At 38.2% G+C, this 24,750-nt stretch overlaps 1 protein-coding gene across 1 annotated transcript in view; it reads right to left on the bottom strand.

The window, feature by feature from the left end:
* PKHD1 (PKHD1 ciliary IPT domain containing fibrocystin/polyductin) overlaps positions 1-24,750 on the bottom strand; it is a 578,800-nt gene that overhangs the window by 484,113 nt on the left and 69,937 nt on the right. The window contains exons 29-34 of the mRNA XM_006170441.3: positions 17,956-18,091; positions 12,515-12,710; positions 11,797-11,864; positions 8,132-9,730; positions 6,090-6,233; positions 251-470 (exon numbers count right to left, since the gene is read on the bottom strand). Of these exons, the coding sequence (XP_006170503.1) occupies positions 251-470; positions 6,090-6,233; positions 8,132-9,730; positions 11,797-11,864; positions 12,515-12,710; positions 17,956-18,091 (2,363 nt within the window). The remainder of the gene's footprint in view (positions 1-250; positions 471-6,089; positions 6,234-8,131; positions 9,731-11,796; positions 11,865-12,514; positions 12,711-17,955; positions 18,092-24,750) is intronic.

The raw sequence follows: 24,750 nt of genomic DNA, 5'->3' as shown, positions 1-24,750 counted from the left end.
AAGATAAAAATTAAAATCTAAGCAAGAACAAAGTGAGCTGTTTACTGGGCAGATTTTTCAGATGTTCTCTTGAACACTTGAAAAAGACAGGAGATGCTTTGATATGCAGGCTGACTAGAATCCACAATGGAATGGCCCCTCCAGGACTGTCCTAGGTGCCCCAGGCCAAGTCCACCCAGTCTACATTTTCTAATGCCTCTCTGGGCCATGTGTTTGTGCGGAAGGTCAGAGAGGAAGAAGACAAGGTTACCTGATGAAGAGACCTGAGAGTGATGGAAAGGTTGACTCTGTCCTATGATCTGGCACAAAGTGGCACTGAGAACTTTCTTCACAAACGTACAGATAAGGCCATGATTCAGGCAGTCTCTCTGTCCCCACGGCAACAGTCAGATCGCATTGCACGTAGGTATGGCTGGCGGACTCACAGCTGTCTTCCTCATGCTTCAGGCCACACAGGAAAGCCAAGGACACTGCAGAAAACAGTCCCCATTAGGTTAGGTAACAGCCATGAAAAGAACAGAAGGCCCTGAGTTATTTTCTAATGAAGTTCATGTGTCCTCCCTTGACCAATAGGGAAGGGAGGTTATCAATTTACATTTCGTTTAAAAAAGTGTGATGTGCATATGCACACAGAAGAAAATAAGTAACATCTTTTGTAAAATATAAATCATCATCATCATAAAAAACTCATGTGAATGGGGGGTGATATCTCTCTGTCTGTCTCTATCTCTCCATTGAGCATACATGCCCTATAGCAAATCTCTCTCTCTAAAAAAATTAAAGTAGAATAAACAGGTGAGCCTGTTTCACCTATGAAGTAATGAATTCATTATAGGTGATTAAGTGGATGTGAATTAACAAAGTAGATTATGAAAAGCTCCCAGGGCTGGGATCAAAATCTATGGGTTTTGCTCAAAGTTCTGCCACTAAATAGCTATGTGACCTTATTCACTTTAGGTTTTCATACTTCATGGAAAAGTTAAAGTTTCATGAAAAATACATGTGGTATGTGATTCAAGTATGAATGTAAGAAATCTGAAGATCCAATATCTCACTCATTTCAAACAAATAAAAAAATATTCATTTCACTTAACAGGATGTTTTAGTAATCTATCACATAAAAAAAGTATAATTCTTTTGTTAGAAGTATAATCTGGGGAGAACCTAAAGATAGATCATCCCAGCAACCAGCTAGTGGCATGGTGGTTGGGGGAGCTGGATAACACATGGCCAACAGCACAGTTTGAGTCCCAGACCCGGCAGTTTGGAAGACACACTGGGTGCATATACATACGTTCCCAAAATCCCAAGAAGATAATAGAGGAGAAGGAATTGCAGTATAGCCATCCCCCATGGGACAAGAACTTTATCACTTTTTTTCTCTCCCTCTCACTATTTCTCTTTCTCTCTGGTGGGCACACATGTCCTATAGCATGCAAACGTAAATAAATAAATGGGTAACCTCGAAAACAGCAAGAAAACAAACAAAAAAACTACTTTAGAGCTCCACCTTTAACTGCTCCTGTCCCACTTAGGAGAAAGAAAGCACATTATTAATACCATAGCATAGGAACTAGCAGAACAGTGATTAGGAACAGTTTGAGTGTTAGTCTGTCATCTATGGTCTGGTATGGGAAACATCACTCTATTCTGCAAAGTCAAACTGAGGAATAAAATACAAAGCAAGGGTCAGAATTCAAAGAGACCTTGGCAAATTAGAGAAGTTAACAGAAACAAACAAAAGACCAAACAGAAAGAGTAAGGCAGAAACTACAGAAGGAAATGAGAGAATCATATAAATAAGAGGGAAGCCCAGCTGTACACAGTCGTGCTAAAAAGAAACACACACACACACCTTACAATAACAGTAGGTAACAGAAAGAGTAAAAGCCAGTAAGATAGAGTGTAATTTTAAAAACAAATGTGGGATGATTACATGCAGGTGTCTTACAATGCTACCTGACTGGACCAGAACCTGCTTACACAGAGGAGCTACCTAGTTATGCTGTAAATTAGAAAACAGTGGAATTTCAGAGACAGCTAGGAAGAGAAATACCAAAATGTTTACCTGGAAAGTTTTCAATTTGGCAGATCTAATGGATCCAAAGATTCACATTTTTTTTCTTTTCTTTTTTGTTTTTAAGGTTTTTGCCATAGGGCATGTGCACTTGCCAGAGAGAGAGACAGACACTGAGAGGGAAAATGAGAAATCACCGGCAGGGAGATAGCTACAGTGGCAATACTTCCTGTTCCATTCTCCTCTCGGGATTTTGGGTATAAATGCACATGCTTGATGAAAATCATGTCCAGCACGATTTCCAAGTCGCCAGATCCAGGGCTTCAACCACAGTCAGCCATGTGGGAGTGCAGCTCCTTTACCACCATACATTCTGCTACCCAAAAAAGTCACGTTTTCTTTGCTTTGCTTTTTTGTTGTTGTTGTTAGAGATTTTTACTATATTTGAGCCCCAGACCTGGCCTGCACTTGCCAGAGAGACAGAGATAAATACTTCCTGGGGGAATGGCCACACTTCCACCCCTTCTCCTCCATTCTCCTTTTGGGATTTTGGGCACTAGGCACACACACCTAGTGTTTCAAGCCACCGGGGCCAGGACTCAAACCCCTGTCAACTACATGGGAGTCCAGAGCCTTAACCACTACACCACCTGCTAGCACCAAAATCCACCTTTCTCACAAGCTCCCAGGTGATGCTGCCACTGCTGCACTTCACAGAACACTGAGAACTGCTGCCTTAGAGGGACTGAGACTGCGCAGTTTACCAAAGGGTCACCGTTAACTAAAGTTGAAGTAGTAGAATTCTAATTAAGTAGAGGGATAGATTTCTCTAAGAATAGCTACTCTGAAATACTGATAAGGGATGCTGCTGGGAAATCCTCCACTGAAAAATGTTTAAAATATAACAGACTTTTAACTAATCCCATTATATGCCATCCTTTCTGAAAGTGCAGGTGTTATTAGAGCTTCTGATCATTTCTGAGACATGTCACCTCTGACTATTTGATGTCCATTACAGACCTACTTCCTGGAGGTGAGTGGGATACAAAAGCAAATACTCAAATTATTCTATCTATTGTATTTTGAGGGAGTCAACGGAATCCCTAAATCCTGTCCTGGACCTTAAGTAAGGAATCTCTAGAGTTGACGCTCCCAAATTTCTCTCCATTTATAGAGACTGGGATTAAAAGTTCTTTTAAAAACTTTTTTATACAAGACGATAATAAATCAAATTATCCATTTCTCTAGATTAAGTGTATGCTTTGTGCAATTAATGAGTGTTTGGTGACACCTAGTGGCAACATTAAGAGTTACCGCTTCCAACTTTTTTTAATCAGTAAATTTTGAGAAGTCCTTTTCTTTTTTTTTTCTTTTTTCTTTTTTTTTTTTTTTTTTTTTTTTGAGGGGTTTTCGCTTTAGGGGCAATGGAGAGGTTTTCGCTATAGGGCACATGCGCTCGCCAGACACACAGAGAGAGACAGAGAGACAGAAAGCGAGAAATCACCCCCCAGAGGGGATGGTCATGCCACAATCCCCTCTCCTCTATTCTCTCGGGATCTTGGGCACGCACTCACATGCGCCAGGCGTGAGTTTAAGCCACCGGGTCCGGGACGCGAACCGTGGTCGACTATGTGGGAGTCCAGCAACATAGCCATAACGCTAACTGCTGGTTTCCGAGAAGTTCTTTTCTAAAACGTAATCAAATCTTATAAAATATGATAGTTTTACTATCCTTCCTATAGAAGTTATCAAACTTCTAATGCCACAATTTACCTGAGCTCAAGATCTCACTGATAATTATTTCCTTTTTGTAGTTGAAATTAAGTGTTTTGAAATACTATCATGGGACATAAAATGTTTATTAACTTAAACAAGGTATATATGAAAAAAACAATTTTTTAAGTAGCAGTATTGTTTAAGGCTAGACCTTAGATATGTGGAGTCTTACTTTTCTGTTACCACTATTTCCCAATTCTTTTTTATTCTTTCATCAAGCATTAATTTTGCTCATACCCTGTGCCAACACTCTTCTATGCACAGAAGGTAGAGTGGTGAATGAAACAGACAGTGTCTTAAAATAAAATCTTCTGGGGCCATCAGGTGGCGTGATGGTTAAGATGCTGAACTCCTATTTGGCTGACCACAGCTCAAGTCCTAGACCCAGAAGCTTGAAAATCACACTGGGTATGTTTGTGTACATGCCCAAAATCCCAAGAGAAGAATGGAGGGGAAGAATGCAATGTGGCCATCCTCCTGGAGATAGCGAGGGTGACTTCTCACTTTCTCTCTCTCTCTCCTGCAAGTGCACACACTCTGTGGAAAAATCTAAAATAACAATAATAAAAACTTCCATTATATCTAAAGTTTTCTGTTGTGGAATCTCTCTTCCATGATATTGTGCTTATATGTTTGACAACAATAGGAAACTTGATTTGCAATATTTTAAACAAGGAAACTGTCATCTTCCTATTGACGTCATCCTCTTTCTCCTTTCTGTCTAAGATAATATAGTATAAAATGCCATCACAATAGTAGTAGCCATCGTTGAATTATTGCCCAAGGGCAGATGAAGTGTCACTTTTATTTTGTAAATCCTTCGCCTACATTCAAGCTGCAGACAAATAAGGAGTCGAACTTAAAACATTACACAGAAAGCGTGCGTAAATGGTTCGCAAGTGCACAGGCGCAAGATCTCTGAGTAGACAAACAAGACAATCATCTGGCCAAATCCGAGCTCTCTCAAATGCAGCAAAGTTCTGTAATGACAATTATTTCTTCCTTTTATCTTTTTTTCCCCCTGAAACTCAAGGGATAATCACTGTGTGCTGTGAAGCCATTAAACTCTGCGCCTTCCTCTCTAACCTTCCCCCAATACACACACAACGACATGGCTCCATGTTCCAATTAATGGGAGGGCTGTAGTAACCTGTAGTTACCTCAGAGTAGTAACGAATCATGGTGTTTCACTAAGTAAGAGATCAGATAATCACCTGGACCCTGAAGAACTAGAAGATAATGCAAATGTTGGCTTTCTTGCCTTCAGTAAGAATTCAAGAACTGACCATACAAAAGTAATATTTAAGAGATGTCCATGGGACCAGCAGATGGCATAATGATGACATCACTGGACTCCGACATGCCCAACTGAGGTTACAAGTCCCAGACCTGGTGGCTTGAGACTCATGTCAGGTGCATGTTTGTGCATGCCCAAAGTCCCAAGAAGAGGATGTAGGGAAGGGGTTTGCAGTGTGGCCAACCTCCTGGGAGGTGATTTCTCGTTTTCTGTCTCTCTGGCATGTGCACGCACCCTATAGCAAAAATCTCTCTTAAAAAAAAAAAAAGAAAAGAAAAAGAGAGAGATGTCCAGCTTGATCATCTCCCTCCCTTCACTGGTACCTCCAATAAGCAGATGTCTTCAGCAGTTCTCACCTGCTGAAAATGTGAAAGAGCATAAAGTGAAAGTAAAATAATACCTAGACCTTATTTCCTCCAGGATGCCTATGTCTGTCACTGAAACTAATGTTCAGGGTTTAGTGGCTAAAGGAGCCAGATTCCACATGATCAACCACAGTTCAAATCCCAGATCTGGCAGCTTGAAAAACACACTGAGCATGCGAGTGTATGCCCAAACTCCCAGCAAGATGGAGAGATGGAGGAGAAGGGATTATAAAGTGACTACACCCTACTGGGGGGTGCTTTCTCCCTCGCCCTCTCTCTTTGTCTCCCTGATGAGTGAATTTTTAAAAAAAGAAAGAAAAAAAAAGAAACTAATGTTCAGAACTCAGAATTACTTTCTTCATCATCATATAAGTGTGGTCAAGAGCATAGGTGATACATTTTTTATGTTCACTTAACATCGACCTAGTAAAATGACAAGTTACCATAAACCATTATAACAAGTGGCTCCAGATTCTAACTACCATTTAAGATAGACAGTCAAGAAATTATTTTCCCCGGAACACATAGAAAAATTGGTGGTTGGTACAGCATTAATTACAAAAATAAAATTTAAAAATGAATATCATTTTCATATATATACTTCAAAACATATATGTGTAGCATTTCCACTCACCATCCAGAGGCTGAACCAGACAGCTGAAGGCAGACACTGTAGCATTAGCCAAGACTTGGCAGGGAGCACCACACACAGCAGCTGAGATATTCCCTGGAGAAAATCCCACTCCGGACACATGCACAAGCCTTCCACCGAGGCAGTCTTTAAAGATATAATTACAAGTCATGATCATAGAGGCAAATCTCTCTCCCTTTACATAACTCAAAATGCAAATCTTTGCTTCATTGTTACCCACCCTTGTTTTTATGTCCACCAGGATCCACCCAGCTGTGTTTAGGTCTCTGATACACTCAGGTTTTTCTTTCCACTAAGGCTATGGCTTCCAGATTCTGTCAGTTCCCGCTTATATTTAACAATGTATTTTGTTAAAGAGATATTCAAAATTAACAATTTTATATATAGAAGAATGTTTACTTAACAGTTTTTTGGGTTTTTTAATATAAGAATGTAGAATAAAAGTAAGTTTTCTCAACCACCTGTTTCACTCCCTAGAAGTATACATACAGAGTTTTTTGTGACTTCAGAATTTTCTAAGCATATATATTTTTGATACAAAAGGGTCAATCTATACGTAGTATTCTGCCACTCAGTTTTTCTCCCTCAAAGGTATAGCATAGGTACTTTTTCAAACGTATATAGGTTCAGTTCATTTTGATAGCTACGTAGAATTTAATGCACAATTATGCCACAACTCACTTGACAGTTTTCCTTTTGATTGATACTTCCATTATTTCTCCTCTTTTGCTGTTATTAATAGTGCTGCCATAACTGAGGACAACTTTATTAGTAAAACTAGTCTATGCCTTTAGCTCACTGAGATACAGAATTCCAGTGTCTCTGACCTACAGATCAAGTCCAGGTGGTGCTTACCCAGCCTCCTAACAAACACAATGTTTCTATTTTGGGTACATTTCATATCTCCATTTATCTTACCACTAAAATCATGGAATTTTGGAACTACTGGGTGGCAAAGTGGTTAAGGCACTGGACACCCATGTAGTCAGCCATGGTTCAAGTCCCACACCTGGCAGCTTGAGACTTACGACAGGGGCATGTGCTTGTGTGTCCAAAATCCTGAGAGGAGAATGGAGGGGGAGGAATTGTGGTGTGGCCATCCCTCCTGGAGGTGATTTCTCACTTTCTGTCTCTGTGCCTCTGTCTCTACAGTGAGTGCACATGCCCTATAGCAAAACTTTATCAAAAAAAAGAAAAATTATGGAATTTTAGACAGTAGAAAGAGAAATTTAAGGAGCATCCAATCCAAACATCTTTCTCAAATAAGGAAGCTGAGGCTTAAAAAAGTTAAACCTAAATTATCTAAACTAATGTCAGATTATAGAAGTAGTTCCCAATCTCCACAGCATTCCTCCCAGCTGAGGCCAAACTGTTCTAAGAAATGGCTTGGTTAGTACTTCACCAGTTTAAGAATCTGCCTCCATAATTTCCTCTATGGTCTCTAACTCACAATCGACTGTGAGTTATCTCAAGTGCAGTAAGCCTAACTGAACAGAAACTGAAACTGTAATTGGAAAGAAAGATGAGGGAAAATTTGGTATTTCGAAAAAGAGAAAAAAGTTCAACCAATGCAATTGTACCATGCAATTGACTTATCAGTAGAGTATGATTTCATCTGTGAAATATTACAAATTAGCAAAAATTAATCATAAATTTTAAATAATGCAAAGGCATATAGGCCTAAAGATAGATGAAGGCATTTAAGTTCTTAAATGATCAAATTATGAGCTCTTAGAAGTGGTATTATTTAATTTAAAACACAAATTAAATCTGGTCAATGTATTAAATTAAAATACAATCAAACACTTAGAGAATATGCATAATTTCCAAGATAGAAAAATACAGCTTCATAAATGAACTTTGACAAAGACAAGTCTCAAGAAGAAACTGAGACTGTAAAAGTCCAACCAGGCTTCACTTCTTTAATCATGCAAATTGATGTTGATGTCCTACTTCCTAGAAGTGAGAGTGGCTATTAATCCACTTACATAAAGAAAGCGGTCTGTCTTATTTATTTGACTTACCAAAGTTCTCAGTCACTGCCATAACAGTAACTCTTGCTGTAAACGCCAGTGTGGAGGAGGCCCAGCCTCTTTTGTGGTCGTAACCCCTGATTTGGTGCTCCCCCATGGGAAGAGAAGGGACAGCACACCGGAGAACAGTGAGGTTACCAGAGACACCTACACAGGGTGACGTCCCAATAAAAATGTCAACGTTCACAGCTCCTGAGATCTGGGCCACTGCAAAGGTTAAGATGTCCTCACTCTGAGAAATAGAGAGCAGTTCTGGAGTGAAGGCATTGCTGTAACCAATGACTCCCATGTGGTACAACAATCCATCTACCTCTATTTCCAGGGCAACAGAGTCATTCCCTGCGGGAACAACACACTGGATAAACTCAGCACTGATGTTCACAGTCAGACAGGCCTGCCTGCCCACGTAGACTGAAGTGGTATTCTTTCCTCTCAGGGCTGTGCCCTCTATGGTCAACAGACTTCCACCATGTAAGCTGAAATTCTTAGGGAAATAATCAAACACGTGAGGCTTAACATAGAAGTGTCTGGAAACATTGCTGGAGCAAGCATATCCATTTCTTGTATGAGAAACTGATAGGTAGTGGATTCCTGGGGTCAAGTCACTTATCCAGCATGCTAGGTAGCTTGCATTAAAGAAAGTTACGTTGCAGGGAAGTTGATCATCCACAAACACCATCAGCTCATTCTCTGTGGTGCCTAACCTCTGACCCCTCAGTAGCACAGTGGTCAGGGACCCACTGATGTTGATGGTCAAGGCATCCAGGACAGGAGTTGTCTCTTCCTGAATGAAGAGGGTACACGTCCCCTGACACTCACTGGCTAGCCCATTGACCAGGACTGTGACGTTCAGGGTGAAGGACGCTCCAGGCCAGGGGTCACCGATTGGGTTAACCTGGCAGAGGATGGTATGGTCTCCCAAACTCAGAGTCAAACAAGTATAAGGACCAGAGAGGTCCACCCGGACTGACCTTCTTCTAGAGTGGAGAGCCACACCCTTCACTGTGAGGACTGTCCTACCGCACGCAGAACCATGTGTTGGGAAGATGGCAGTTACCAGAGGGGTCACCACAAATTGCCTGGGCACCATGGACATGTTGGCAAATCCCATCTGCTTCTGATGAACTTGAAGAGGATAGATGCCTGGCTCCAAACTGAGCAGAGAAAAGGAGCACCAGGAGAGGCTGGCGTTGCTCTGGAAAGACCATGTCTCAAGCTTGCAACTCAAGCCCCCCAGCAATATGGCCGCATTGGAGAGGTTGCTCCCTTCCACATACAGCCTCAGGCTGCTATTCATGATTTCTCCTTGCAAGGCAGTGACCACTGGTGTTGTTGCCGCTTCATATCTGAAGGTAAAGCCCTTGCCCACCAAGCTTGGCAAAGGCCAGTGGGTGGAGGTTCCATTGCCAGCCCAGACCTCCACAGGCACAGAGACAGGGAGAGCCTCAGTCCCAGGGGCAGGTGGGGTCTCGCAGAGAATGCTCTCCTCTGTTACATTCATGACCACACAGGATTGGTTGCCTAAGAGTACCCAGACTGAAGCCAGGTCTCTGCTAAACCCTATTCCTGAGATGCTGAGGACGGTTCCACCTAGAGTGTACCATAGTGAAAAAAAAACTTTTTTAAAGCTGATATTTGAAATGAGGAACTCACAACTCCCATGCAAGACCCAGTACAATTAAGTAGAAGGTGAAATACCTGTTATTAAAACTTGGATTATTTCATGTTTCCACCAATGTTAAATTTGTGATCATTTGAACAGGAATCATATTTAAAACAAATTTTTCAAGTATCTTTGTATCCTAGAAGCTACTATTGCAATCAATTTATACTAATGAAAAATCAAATTACTTGACAGTTTCTCATCATCACTATATTGTCTCACATAATAGTCTATGTTATTCTATATGTTATTATGTATATAAAGCATACATATATATATATTTATATATTCAACTTCACACTAATAAAAATCAAATTCCTTAGTCTTGTCATCGACTATTTTATCTGACATATTAGTCTATGTATTATTATGTAGAGTACATGTAGGGGCAGGTGGGGTCTCGCAGAGAATGCTCTCCTCTGTTACATTCATGACCACACAGGATTGGTTGCCTAAGAGTACCCAGACTGAAGCCAGGTCTCTGCTAAACCCTATTCCTGAGATGCTGAGGACGGTTCCACCTAGAGTGTACCATAGTGAAAAAAAAACTTTTTTAAAGCTGATATTTGAAATGAGGAACTCACAACTCCCATGCAAGACCCAGTACAATTAAGTAGAAGGTGAAATACCTGTTATTAAAACTTGGATTATTTCATGTTTCCACCAATGTTAAATTTGTGATCATTTGAACAGGAATCATATTTAAAACAAATTTTTCAAGTATCTTTGTATCCTAGAAGCTACTATTGCAATCAATTTATACTAATGAAAAATCAAATTACTTGACAGTTTCTCATCATCACTATATTGTCTCACATAATAGTCTATGTTATTCTATATGTTATTATGTATATAAAGCATACATATATATATATATATTTATATATTCAACTTCACACTAATAAAAATCAAATTCCTTAGTCTTGTCATCGACTATTTTATCTGACATATTAGTCTATGTATTATTATGTAGAGTACATGTATACTGTTCTATATACATTCAAAGTATTGTATACACTAATGAAAAATCAAACTCAATAAAGTCATCTACTTGTCTATTATGCTATATAATAGTCTCATGTTCCATATATTATATTTCTAATATGTACTATATATTCTATAAGCTGTTTTGTATCATATATATATTATATGTCATAGGTGTCATATCACATATAATTTATGTCATATATCAATATATATGGCATATCAAAAGCCATTGAATCATGCTAGTGAATTTGATGCTATATTCACAGACATTTTCTTCCGTTCTTGCTGTAAAACAATCAAAGAGCAAACATTACCATATATATCATATCATAACCAAATCTGTGTTACAATCAAGCAACTTTAAAATGAATTCTACAGAGGAGTAACTATTTCACAGTACATTCACAACCAAACAAGATTAAAAAGAAAAAAAGAATTCTACTGTACTCAAAAGGATAATGTGCTATTTCATACACTATCACAATCATTATTCATATGCAATATATAGTTTCTAATTTTTTCTGAGAATGAATAGTTTTAGGAATTGCTCTTTTTGTCTTATCCTTACATTTCCCATGCGTATTTGAGTTTCTGTTTCTGGTTTCTTCATTTACATCCCTGGGGAAACTGAAGACTCTGAAGGCTCACTTTCCCTCTCCTTGCATATGCAGTACCTAAAAGACTAATGCAAGAAATGCTTCCCTGATTTTCCTAGTATCTGCTCAGAAGTAGTAACCATAACATGTTTCAGCCTTTCCATTGGGGTGGGGGGGATAGGTACATCTCCTTTTCATAAAAATTCTTTAATTTCCTGTGTTTACTGGGCTAAGGAATCAATGAATTTTCACACCCTTTAAAGTACACCAGAGTTTCTGGAGCCTAAGGAAACCTCTCCCTCCTGCTCCTGTCTCTGGCTTCACTGGCAAATTAATCCAGGAACATAATCTGAATATTCAGTGAATAGACTAGCTGGTTAAGTGATAGCAATTACATCAGAGCCACTCACCCAGAAGGGACCCACAACAAGGCTCAATGCTGAAAACTTCTGTGATGTACTGAATGTGGAGATCGACCCTACAAAAGATAGGGAAATTTTGAGGAAAAAACTAGGAGAGCTAGAAGCAGAGAAAAGAACAAGTAAGATGTGGAAGAGCTAATATGTATGGGGGAGAAGAGAGAAAGGAAGTAGTGAAGGAGAACAAGTGCAAACAACTGCCTAATAAAGAAGAAAGAAATGGTGGGGAAGATAAGTGTGGCATATTGACCCAGCCAGAATGGTGTGCTGTCACCAGTACCATGTGGTTCAACTACTTTCCAGAACTGGAAGAGAAAACTTCTGGAGAAATACCAGACAGGGGGACTTCAGCACAAGGAGTGAGATAAGGGGCCATGGCTTTTGCAATTATTATAACATTTTTTTTGAAGCCCAAGATACAATCTTAGTAAGTCTACAACACAGACTTTTCCCTTCATATACAGATCCCCACCCCACCCCAACCAAGTTCCAGGAAGTTCCCCTTTTTCCAACTACTAAGCCAAAAATTTCTGCAGCATCAGTATTGGGAGTGAACTGCCCGTAGCAGCTCCAAGATTTGTTCAAATGTTACAATGCTCACATCTTTCTAATTTCAGAAGGAAAAAGAAAAAAAAAAAAACCCTCAAAACTAAAATTCTCTAACAGAATCACTAGATCATCAACAGATATAAAATAAATGGCACCTCACCCTTGTGAGCAAATGCTGAACCCATTAATGGAGACTGAAATTCTGTGGAGGCCTGCAGGCTGTGGCGGCAGCAGCACCTCCAGGCCCTGAGCTGTCAGTGCATGAACCCAAGCCAAGGTATCCTGGATGTGAACTTCCACAGCCAAATCTGTGTAGTTGACCAGCTGCTCCATTCCAATGAAAAGGGTCTCACCTCCTGTGTGGAGAAAAAGCTATTAACCTCTCTAATGTGGTTTTGTGGCCTCAGATACATATTCTAATTAAAAGACAAGTCAATTAATAGAAAAGCCCAGAACTCTGTCTTATATTTCAGTAGCTTTTTAGTTTAATTGGCAACTCTACTAAAATGTTGTGTATACTATGAATACTTCAATTCCCTTCGATGCAAATATTTATCGAATATCATGAGGAAGATGTCACAAGGGCACAAAAATAAATCAGATAGACCCTGCCTTCAAAGAGATGTCAGAGGTAATCAAATGAGTGACCAAATAGCTTTATTAGAAGATAAAGTAGAAGAGATACGACAATAAGCAGTCAGACTATTCAAATCAAAGTAATATTCTGAACATCAAGAAAGGCGTTATGGGCAAGATGGTACTTGAAATTCAATTTGAAAGAAAAAGATACAGAGAAGAGGAAACTTATAATTCTGTGGAAATCTCTAAAGACTTTTTTTTTTAGTTTTTGCTATAGGGCTTGTGCACTAGCTGGAGAGAGAGAGAGACAGAGACAGAGAGAGAGTGAGAAATCATCCCTTGGGGAGACAGCCATGTCACTATCCCTTCTCCATTCTCTTCTTGCATGCATCTGGCATGATTTTCAAACCTCTAGGTCTGGGACTCGAACTGTGAAATTGGCTATGTGGGATCCAGCTACCTTACGCTCCACACTACCTGCAGCTCTCTCCAAAGGTTTCTAAGCAAAGGATATGATTGTAGCTATTCTTCTAGTCTATACTATAAAATAAAAATATAAGGGAAGGGAAACCTAGTCTGTAGACTAATAGTGTCTAAGTGAGGGCCAAAAATCAAGAATGCAAAAGCAGAAACAGAAACAATGCATTTACCTTTCCTGTGCCTCAATGTGCCCACAGTATGAGCTAAATAAATAGTTATCTCTAAAATCATGCTAACATTTGAGATCTGCAATAGACCTGACATTTGTAGAGTGCTGAAGCCAATAAGATGAGGAAGAGAAAGAGGTTGCTCAAAAGAAAAAAGTAAGGTTGACCAGTAATGTGGTGATTAAGGCATCTGGATCCTATACAGCCAACTGTGCTGTTTGAGTCCTGGACCCTACAGCTTGAAAAACATACCAGCAGATATGTAGTCATGCCCAAAATCCAAAAAGGAGAGAGAAATTGAGAATGGATTGTGATGAGACTTATCCCCATAGGAAGTGCTTTCTCTCTGTCTCTCCGCCCAATACCTCCTCACTCCCCACTTCCCCCCTACTTCAGTGAGTGTAGGAGCCCCCTGGCAAATTTTAAAAAGAGAAATAAAAAAAGAAGAGGGATGTGACATGGTGGGAAGACTGTGAATCTGCATTAAAATTCTTGATCTGCCATCTAACTACCTCTGTGACTTTGGGCTCTCTAACTCACGGATTTTTCATCAATAAGATGCTAATAAAGCCCATCGTATGTGGTTTGTTATAAAGATTAAATTAGATGACCTGCTAAAGCATCAGGTATAGTAGCACACACTAAAAGGTCCCAATAAACTTCATTTTCTTTGTCACTCCACATTCTCTTTATTTTTTCATGTCTTCCTAATCTCTACAACCAAGTCGGAACCTTCAGTACAGTGAGTCCAAGGGATTTGAGGAAGGACTGATCAAGAAAAAAAAAACAACCAGCAGGTGGCAGTAGCACAAAACGAGCTTTATTTGGGTGGTCTTTGATGGGTTCACCTAGGAAGAAGTCTCATAGCTTTAGACCTTCCAGAAGCAACAGTATAGGAACACCACTCAGAAGAGTAAATGGCAAGCGGGACCAGCAGTTAACGTAATGGCTATGTCGCTGTACTCCCATGTAGTCGACAGCGGTTTGAATCCCAGACCCAGCGGCTTAAACTCATGCCGGGCACGTGTGCGTGCATGCCCAAGATCCCCGGAGGAGAATGGAGGTGAAAGGATTGCGGTGTGGCCATCCCCCCTGGGGGGTGATTTCTCACTTTCTATCTCTCTATCTGTCTTTCCGGCGAGCGCACGCACCCTATAGCGAAAAACCTCTCAAAAAAAAAGAGTAAATGGCAAGGGTCCACCAGGAGAGACGAAGATCAGAGAGGGTGCTTGTGTGCCTAGATGATGTTGCTCTGGTGGGTGACTTTGGGTCAGAGAGCTCAGAAGAGCATCAGTGGTTTAGGGTCCTCTATGGTTAGCCCCAGGATTTACCTCACCTATGACTGGCTGGGGCTGAGTGCAATTCGACAGGAACACAAAGCAGACAGCTCTAAATGTCTAAAAATATGCTTATGTTGCTGATATTTACACAGTTGGATGGGTAAACACTTGAATTTGGCATCAGTGGGCTTTTGCGCTAACCAGTGCTGTGTTGCTATGAAGAAGTAATCCAAAAAGGGCCAATCAGCAGAGTTCCACTTTGGCTCATTTATGAAACACTCAGTATCTGGCAGAAAGATAGTATTCACTTTGGCAAAGCATTTATTTATTGTCAGTTCCTGGACTGGGTATTTTTACCTGCTTTATCTCCAATTTTCAAGATTACCTTGAAAAAAATTATCCCCACCTTATGAATGTAGAAACTAAAGATAAAGGATGTTAAATGTCTTGTCCAAGGAGTATTAAATTAGACTAAATTTGGCCTGAGGTTGCCTCCGTACCTTGAGTACCTTATATAAGGAACTTCAACCTAACTTAGTATGTGAACAAACCGAAGTCCTAACTGGGAATATATTTCTTTGTAACAACTAGCCGAGTCTCAGCCAGTCTCAGCCGCAGAGCTTTAGCCATTCACAGGCTGCAGACTGATGAGGTTTTAATAAGGCAAACACCAAGCTATAACCAATCAGGTCGTTTCTGTACTGCACTTCCATTTTCTGTTTATAAATGCTGTCTTCCCATGTTGCAGAGCGGAGCTCCTTACACCCTTCCTGGTTAACCCCTGTTAGACTTCATTTGTCAAAAATTTCTCTTTAAAAAAAGTGATTGCACGGGGACTCACTCAGATCCAGTTCTTCCTGACAGACAAAACACACCAATGATCCTGCACATCAAAGTCTTTCTCCACCTCCTCCTGTTCCTTCTCTTTTTCTCCCATTTTTTCTCCCATGACTTTACTGTCATTGTCAACATCATCCCCTGGTTGGAATGTGTAGCACTTCAACTTAAAAAAGACCTTCCTGGGAACAGGCAGGTGGTGTGATGGTGAAGGTGCTGGACTCCCACATAGCCAACTGTGGTTCAAGTCTTGGACATGGCAGCTTGCTTTCTCCCTTTCCCTTTCTCTTTTTGTCTATCTCTGGGCAAATTAAAAAATAACAATAAATAAATTCAAGTAAATAATTATTTTTTTAAATTTTAAAAAAGACTCTTCCAATAGACTATCACACTATGTGTATTTTATAACATGTTCTTTATCCTTCCCTTAGAAAGATTTAAACACAAGTTTAAGTTCTGAAAAAAAAAAGTATTACATTATATCAATAACATAAACTTCCTGGGCTCTTGGTTAATTGTCAAGCTAATCCTAGGTGCCTTCGAGGCATTGATGAAATGTACTTATTATTTTCAATTTAGGTAAGAAATTTTATTAAAAGCCAAAAATCACTGAAATCTGAATAATAACATGGAACTCCCTCCTCCCTTTCTACCACATTGGAAAGAATCTGTACCACTAAGGAATTTTACACACTTTGGTTGCCGAAGGCAACAAATTCTTCTTCTGTACTATCTGAGCTGAGTAATATTGAGAAGCTAAAGGACACTTCCCTTTATTTATGTACTCTTGAGCTATGGTAAAATGAAAATAGTACCAGATAAATTGAGTTAGGAATTTTTTCACTGGGAAATATGATGGTCTTTTTATAATAAACCCTTAGGTATGGCTGCCATAAACTCTTGCCTGGCATTCAATTACTCAGAAATGGGTGTTTCCTATACTTTTTTGTACCTATAAGATATGATATAATATAAACTGTTTTAATTCCATCCCGTCATATCATCTGCATTATCAAAGAAATATTCAATTATTTCATGTGGCTGATGTTGAAAAAAAATCCATTCTTTTTATACACACAGGGTCTTCAAAAAGTTCATGAAAAATGCACTTTATAAAAAAATTATCTATAGATTTCAAAGGTTTTGCACCAAAAGAAATTTATACTTTAATTTTACTTTTCCCATGAACTTTTTTTAAGTTTACTTACTCATTTTTTCCATTAGCAGGAGAGTCAGACAGAGACAAAGGACTCCAACCATGTCTCAATGCCATGATCCACACCCAGCCTCTGCCAGCCTCAGATCATGGGAAAGCAAGTGGCTGGCATGCTCAGGTAGGTCTCCAGAAGCCTTTCCATACGGTTTTACCTCACAGAACATCACTTTTATTTTACCATTGTGCCATCGTTTGACCCCTTTCAATTTACTTTTTGCTGTCCCCTAGCAGTATGTTTCAAGGAACAATAATTCTTGGTTAATTAGAACTCCCTATTCCCTAATTATATGAAACAGCTGCTATAATAGAACTTGATGCCAAAAAAAAAGATATTTTATAATCATCTGTAAGTAGCTAAGTGCTTAGGGTCTGCAAGCAGACTTCTAGTTCAAATATGAGCTCTAGGGGCTAGCTGATGGAGTAGTGGTTGCAGCACAGATTCCCATGTGGTCAATCACAGTTGGAGTACCAGACTTGGCAACTTGCTTTCTTACTTTCCTTCTCTCTCTTCCTCTCCCTCTCTCTCTCCCTCTCTCTCTCTCTCTCTCTCTCTCTCTCTCTCTCTCTTATGAGCACTTGTGCTCTATAGCAAATTTAAAAATAATAATAATAATTAATAAAAATAAATAATGTTTTAAACATTACTTACTAAAGGTGTTATCTTAGACAAGTTACTTATGGTCACTGCTCCAGTTTCCTTACAATGTAATATGAGGCTAATAATTGTAATCTGGTGACAAGGATTAAATTAAAGTATATTATATATCTGTGACATTATTATTGGTAATATATAGATGCTCAGTAAGTATTTATTGAACTCCCAATTATCACATTATTTGCATGATGAAAATGGATTCAATTTTACAGAGGGAAAAACAGATATAAGAAGACTGATTCAGTAATAGCTCACACAAATAAAGCTTCCTAATTTTCAGAGAAAAAAATTCCATCCAAAATAAAGTACAATTCATAGGACTTCTATTGTCTCTTTTATAAGATCATTGCTCTAAAAAAAGAGATCGTGTTATATTGCTTATTTTACCTGCTATGTTGCTTCTGTTTCTGCTCAGAGACACAATCATTGGATTTAAAGAGGAGTCATAAGTAAATGCTCTGGGAAGAACTCCAGAATAATCTTCACTGATTACAGTCACATTCACAATGTGTCCATCTTTTCCCTGAAAAAAATCAATTTTTAAGATCAAACCTTACTAAATAAGATTGACTCAAGGGAAGAGAAGTCCATAAAGTATTAGCTTAAAAAGTCAATTTCAAGAAAGTTGCTTTTAGGGAACCAGCATTTAGCGTAATGGCTATGTCGCTGGATTCCCACGTTGTCGACCGCGGTTCTCGTCCCAGACCCGGTGGCTTAAAACTCACGCCGAGCACGTGTGCGTGTGTGCCCAAGATCTCGAGAGGAGAATGGAGGAGAAGGGATTGCGGAGTGACCATCCCCTCTCGGGGGTGATTTCTCACTTTCTGTCTCTATGTCTGTCTGGCGAGCGCACGCGCCCTCTAGCAAAAACCTCTCCAAAAAAAAAAAAAAAGTTGCTTTTAAATGGTATATTTGCTACCATCAAATCTCTCTCTCTGCTTTTCTCTCTCTCTCTCCTTCACACAGTCACTCACATACACACACAGACACACAGTGACAGTTGCTTGGACGAGGCAGGTGCAGTGTTTAAAAGATGCAGAAGGACCTTCTTTAAGGGCTAAATAAGAATGCTTTTTCAATTAACATACCAATTGTTTCTGCCAAATATGGCAATTTCAAATAAATATCTATGCCTAGCTAAACTATCTATCAAGTGAAAGAGTACTTTCAGACATGTATATGCTCAGAAATTTTCATTCCCACATATTCTTTCATAGGACATTTCTTAAAATTAAGATTTCATAAAATAATATTCAAAATAAGAAGATATGAACTCCAAGAAATAGTGAATCTACTCAGGAGAGCAATCAAAGGAAGTACTAGGATACAAACCTGTAGAATAATCCTAGAAAGCTCTTCCCTCAACTAGGACAGAAACATCCAGGCAACTCTACCTCTGACTGTGTTGGCCCTCTAGGTTCAGCTTCATGGCTGTGAGGCACCACCACCACCCCCAGCTAGAGTCTCCTCCTTCCAGACCCCAGTGCTAGCCAGATAGGCAAGTGTCCTTGTCCCTCTTGTTCTTCCCTGTACCTTCTAACTTCTTTTTCATTTTCTCTTTTTTAAAAAACAGCTTTCTTCCTCATTTGTGCCTTTTTCTTGTTAATTTGTCTCCTCTTCCCTCAACTAGGACAGAAAATATCCAGGCAACTCCACCTCTGACTGTGTTGGCCCTTAACAGAGCATGCCATGCAGTTTTCTATTTTTAAACCAATTTCATTATCTACCATGTGATTTCTGATTTTTCCTCCTGTTTTTGTTCTAGTTCTTTCCTTCTTTCCTTTTTCTTTGCTTTTTCTTTCTATTTCTATTCCTTACTTTATTTTTCTTTTTCCTTACTTTCCTTTCTTATGGCTCAGCCCTTACTTACTGCCTAGAGAAGACTAGGTGCATAGTAGCTAAACATCTGAACATAGTAAGTTTTAAAGAATTCTTTGCTCTTCACTGTAGTTGCTGCAAAAGAGTGAAATTCCCCTTCATAAATCTGATTGCAAAACTTATCCTGTGATTCCTACACTGGAGGACACTGGGGAGAAAATAGCAAAAAATTATTTCATGGTAAAGGAAATACACACTCACAGTCACAGAATCCTTCTCCAACAAATTAGCCAAATGACTAAAAATCAGAGAAGGGCCTCAAAGATGAGAGAATCAAGTAATGCATCTCCAGCAAGGGAATACTGTAACTCATCTCCAAGTAGAGAAAATTTAGAGGATATTACCAAAAAGTCAGAAAAAGAATTTAGAATATTTATGGTAACAAAACTCTATGAGATGCAAGAGAAAAGAGATATTGAGCTCCAAGATATGAGGAAGTCCTACTTTGATATAAAAGAATAATTGGACACCAAAAAAAGATCCAAATAGAACTGTTAGATATGAATGTAATAATGCAGGAAATCATAATCTCCCTCAAAAATATTAAAAACAGGTTAGAGCATGCAGAAGATTGAATCTTGGGAGTAGAAGACAAAACCTCTGACCTAGAAAAAAATAATCAAAAATACTGAGAAAATAGACTACAAAACTGAGGATACTATGTGAGAAATACTAGATACCATGAAACACACAAACATCTGAATAATTGGTATCCCAGAAGGTGAAAAAACTAAGGGCATTAATAATCTAGTCCATGAAATTCTGGAAGAAAACTTTCCAAGTCTAGAGAGGTACTCAAACATCCAGACCCAAGAATTACAAAGAACCCCAAGTAAAATCAATCTGAGAAGATCCTCTCCACAGGACATCATAGCTAGACTGGCCAAAACCACGAAGACAAGACACTAAGATTGGCAAGAGAGAAATGTCAAATCACTTACAAAGGCTATCCCATCAGGCTAACACCAGACCTCTCATCAGATACAATACAAGGAAGGAAAGAATGTGAAAATATATTTAAAGTGCTAAATGAAAAGCAATTTCAACCAAGAACACTATACCCAGCAAGATTATCATTCATATGGGAAAAGAAGATTAAAAACATTCTCAGATAAACAAAACCTGAAAGAATTTACCAACTCCAGACCAGCTCTTCAAGAAATTTGGAAAGGAGTACTATACCAAGGTAACTAAATACAGGTAGACAGCAATAACAGAACAAAAAACAACCGAGAATATGGCCAACTTAATGGTAGGGACAAGTCTGGAAATAATGATAATAACATTGAATGTTAATGGATTAAATTCTCAGTTCAAGAGACAAAGACTAGATGAATGGATTTAAAATCAGAAACCCTCCATCTGCTGTCTACAAGAAATTCATCTCATGGGTAAAGACATACATAAACTAAAAGGGAAGGGCTGGAAAAAGGTATTCCATCCAAATGAAAACCCAAAAAAAGAACAGGAGTTGCTATACTGATTTTGGACAAAAGACTTTAAGACAAAAACCGTAAGAAGATACAAAAAAAAAAAAAGGCATTATATAGTAGAAAGAGGACTAATTCACCAAGAAGATATAATGCTTATAAATATCTATGCACCAAACTCAGGAGCACCCAAATATTTAAAGTAAAGACTGCTAGATCTAAAAGGGAAGATAGACTGTAATGCAATAATTGTTGGGCATCTCAACACCCATTATCTCCTTTAGACAGGTCAATGAGACAGAAAAATAAGCAGAGATTCTGGACCTAAATGATACCATAAATCAGATGGACTTGACAGACATCTATAGATATTTCTACTCAAAAAAAAAAAACACAAAATATACATTTTTCTCATCCCTGCATGGTACTCTCTCAAAGATTGACCACATGATAGTGTAAAAACCAGCCAAAGGCATAGAAACTATGTCCAGCATCTTCTCTGACTATAATGGAATTAAACTTGATATTAATCTCAGGAAAAACCCTCAAAAAGACACAAATACATGGAAACTAAATAACCTACTTTGAATGACTTCATGACTACTGAAGAGATCAAGACTGAAATCAAAAGATTATGGAAACAAATTATTTTGAATACACAAGTTTCCATAATTTATGGGACACTGCAAAAGCAGTTATAAGAGGGAAGCTCATAGCAATTGGTGCGCACAAGAAAAAGATGGAAAGGTGGCAAATATACAACCTAACATCATGCCTTGGAGAACTAGAAAAACAACAACAGAAAAATAAATTAAAAAAAAAAAAGCCAGGATAAAAGAAATAAAGATTTAAGCAGAAATAAATGAAATAGAAAATAAGTGAATTGTACAGAAAATGAGAGCAAATGCTGCTTATTTGAAAAGATAAACAAGATTGACACACCATTAGCTAGACTAATTAAGAAGAGAGAAAGGAACCAGATACATCAAATTCGCAATGAATCAGGCAACATTACAACAAACATAATAGAAATACAAAACCTCATTAGAGGATACTAGAGCGACTATATGCCAACAAAGAAAACCTGAATGAGATGGACAAGTTCCTGGGCATATAATCTACCAAGATTGACTCAGGAGGACATAGAAAGCCTGAATATACCTATAACAAGGAATGAAATGGAATCAGTAATAAATAACCTCCAAACAAAGAAAAGTCCAGGTCCTGATGGCTTCACTGCTGAATTTTACAAAACTTTTAAAGACGAGGTAACCCCCATTCTATTCATATTGTTTCTAGAGACCCAAAAGGAAGGAACCCTTCCAAATTCACTTCTTTGAAGCCTCCATTACCCTCATTCCCAGAATGAATAAGGATACAACAAAAAAAGAAAAACCACAGACCTATATCTCTGATAATATAGATATAAAAATTATCAACAAGATACTTGCTAACCGTATTCAACAGCATATAAAAAAAGGTTATTCACCACAACCGGGTGGGATTTATTCAGGGATGTAAGGGTGGTTCAACATATGCAAAACCATAAATGTAATATACCATGTTAATAGGAAGAAAGATTTTTAAAATGAGGACAACATTTGAGATTTTCACCATAAAATGCCCAAACTTTCATATAATGGGTATTCTAGAAAGTCAAGACTTTGCTAAAGGCATGGAAAACCTCTTTCATAAAATACCATCTGAAAATTTTCCAAATATAGAGAAATATGGAGAAATTCAGACCCTGGAAATAAAAAGGATGCCAATAGGATTAACACAAAAAGATCCTCCCCCCAGTACACCATCGCCAGATTGGTAAAAATTAAAGACGAAGACAATATTCTAAAACTGGCAAGGGAAAAACATCAAGTTACTTATAAAGGTTACCCCATTAGGCTAAAATCAGATCTCTCACCTGAAACAATGTAGGCAAGGAAAAAATGGCAAGATATATTCAAAACATTAAAAGAAAAACAGTTTCAACCAAGAATACTATACCCAGTAAGATTATCTTTCAAATGGGAAGAACAAATAAAAGTACTCTAAGATAAACAAAAACTGGAAGAACTCATCAATACTAGACCAGCTCTATGGAAGAACCAAAGGGAGTATTGTATCAGGATAACTAAAGAGAAACAAACAGAAATAAGAGAACAAAGAACTACTGAGAAAATAGCTACCAAAATGACAGCTACCAAAATAAGTTCACAAATATCAGTAATAACACTGAATGTTAATGGATTGAATTCTCTCATTAAAAGACACAAACTGGCTGAATGGATACAAAAACAGATGCCATCTATATGTTGCTTACAGAAAACACACCTCACTGAAAAGGATGTACATAGACTGAAAGTGAAGGGCTAGAAAAAATATCCCATGCAAATAGAAACCAAAATAAGGCTGGAGTTGTGATATTGATATCAGGCATAATAGACTTCAAGATGAAAAATGTAAGAAGAGACAAAGGACATTATATAGTAACAAAAGGACTTGTTCACCAAAAAGATATAACACTTGTAACTATCTATACACCCAACACAGGAGCACCTAAATACATCAAAGAGAGACTGTTGGACCTCAAGGGAGATAGAGACTGCAACGTAATATCTGTAGGGGATCTCAGAACCTCACTTTCTCCTCTGGACAGATCATCTAGACAAAAATAAATAAATAAATAAACAAAACGATAGAAGATCTAAGTGATACCATACATAAAATGGATTTGACAAACATCTGCAGAATAGTCCTCCCAACTACCACAAATATACATTTTTCTCACCCCCACATGGAATATTTTCAAAGATTAACCACATGATAGGGCACAAAATGAGCCTTTACAAATTCAAGTGTGTAGAAACTATATCCAGCCTCTTTTCCAACCATGATATAATCAAACTTGAAATCAACTACAGAAAGAGCCCTCGAAAATACATAACCCATGAAAACTAAACAACCTACTCCTCAATGACCAGAACTATAGAAGAAATTAAGATTGAAATAAAAAGTTTCGTAGAAACCAATAATAACAAAAAAGCAAGTGTTTATAATCTATAAGACACAGCAAAGGCAGTCTTAAGAGGAAAGTTCATAGTAATTAGAGCTATGAACTAATTGCAGAAGATAAAAGCAGAAATGTAGCAAATAAATAATTTAAAGACACAACTCAGGAAACTGAATAAACAACAACAAAAAATTGCAGGAGAAAGAAATAATAAAGATTTGAGCAGAAAATTCATACATAAAACTGGAACAAGAAAAGCTGCCCACTTTCTCCACTCCTTTTTAGCATAGTACTGAAAGTTCTAACCAATTCAATTAGACAAGAGAGTCAAATAAAAGGCAACCGAATAGGAAAAGAAGAAGTAAAATTATCTCTATTTGCACATTATATGATGATATACATAGAAAATCCAAAATAATCCACAAAAAAAATCTTGGAAGTGATAAACAAATATAGTAAAGTGGCAGGATACAAAATCAGCATACAAAAATCCATAGCATTTTTATACACCAACAATGGGAATACTGAAACAGAATTTAAAAAAGCAATCTCATTTACAATAGCCACAAAACAAGTAATGTATCTAGGAATAAACCTTACCAAAGACATCAAAGATCTCTACAAGGAAAACTATAAAACACACACACACACACACACACACACACACACACACACAAATCTTTAAAAAAGTGGAAAAAATCCCATGTTCCTGGATTGGAAGAATTAGTATAATCAAGATGTCAATTCTATCCAAATTAATCTACAAATTCAATTCAGTTCTGGGACCAGCAGTTGACATAATGGCTATGGCACTGGACTCCTATGTAGTCAACTGCAGTTCAAGTCCCAGACCTGGTGTCTTAAACT

The sequence above is a fragment of the Tupaia chinensis genome, unplaced genomic scaffold, assembly GCF_000334495.1.
Source record: "Tupaia chinensis unplaced genomic scaffold, TupChi_1.0 Scaffold148470_1, whole genome shotgun sequence".
Taxonomy (NCBI): domain Eukaryota; kingdom Metazoa; phylum Chordata; class Mammalia; order Scandentia; family Tupaiidae; genus Tupaia; species Tupaia belangeri.
Note: the sequence above shows the minus strand (reverse complement) of the source record. Positions and strands in the feature narration are given on the sequence as shown.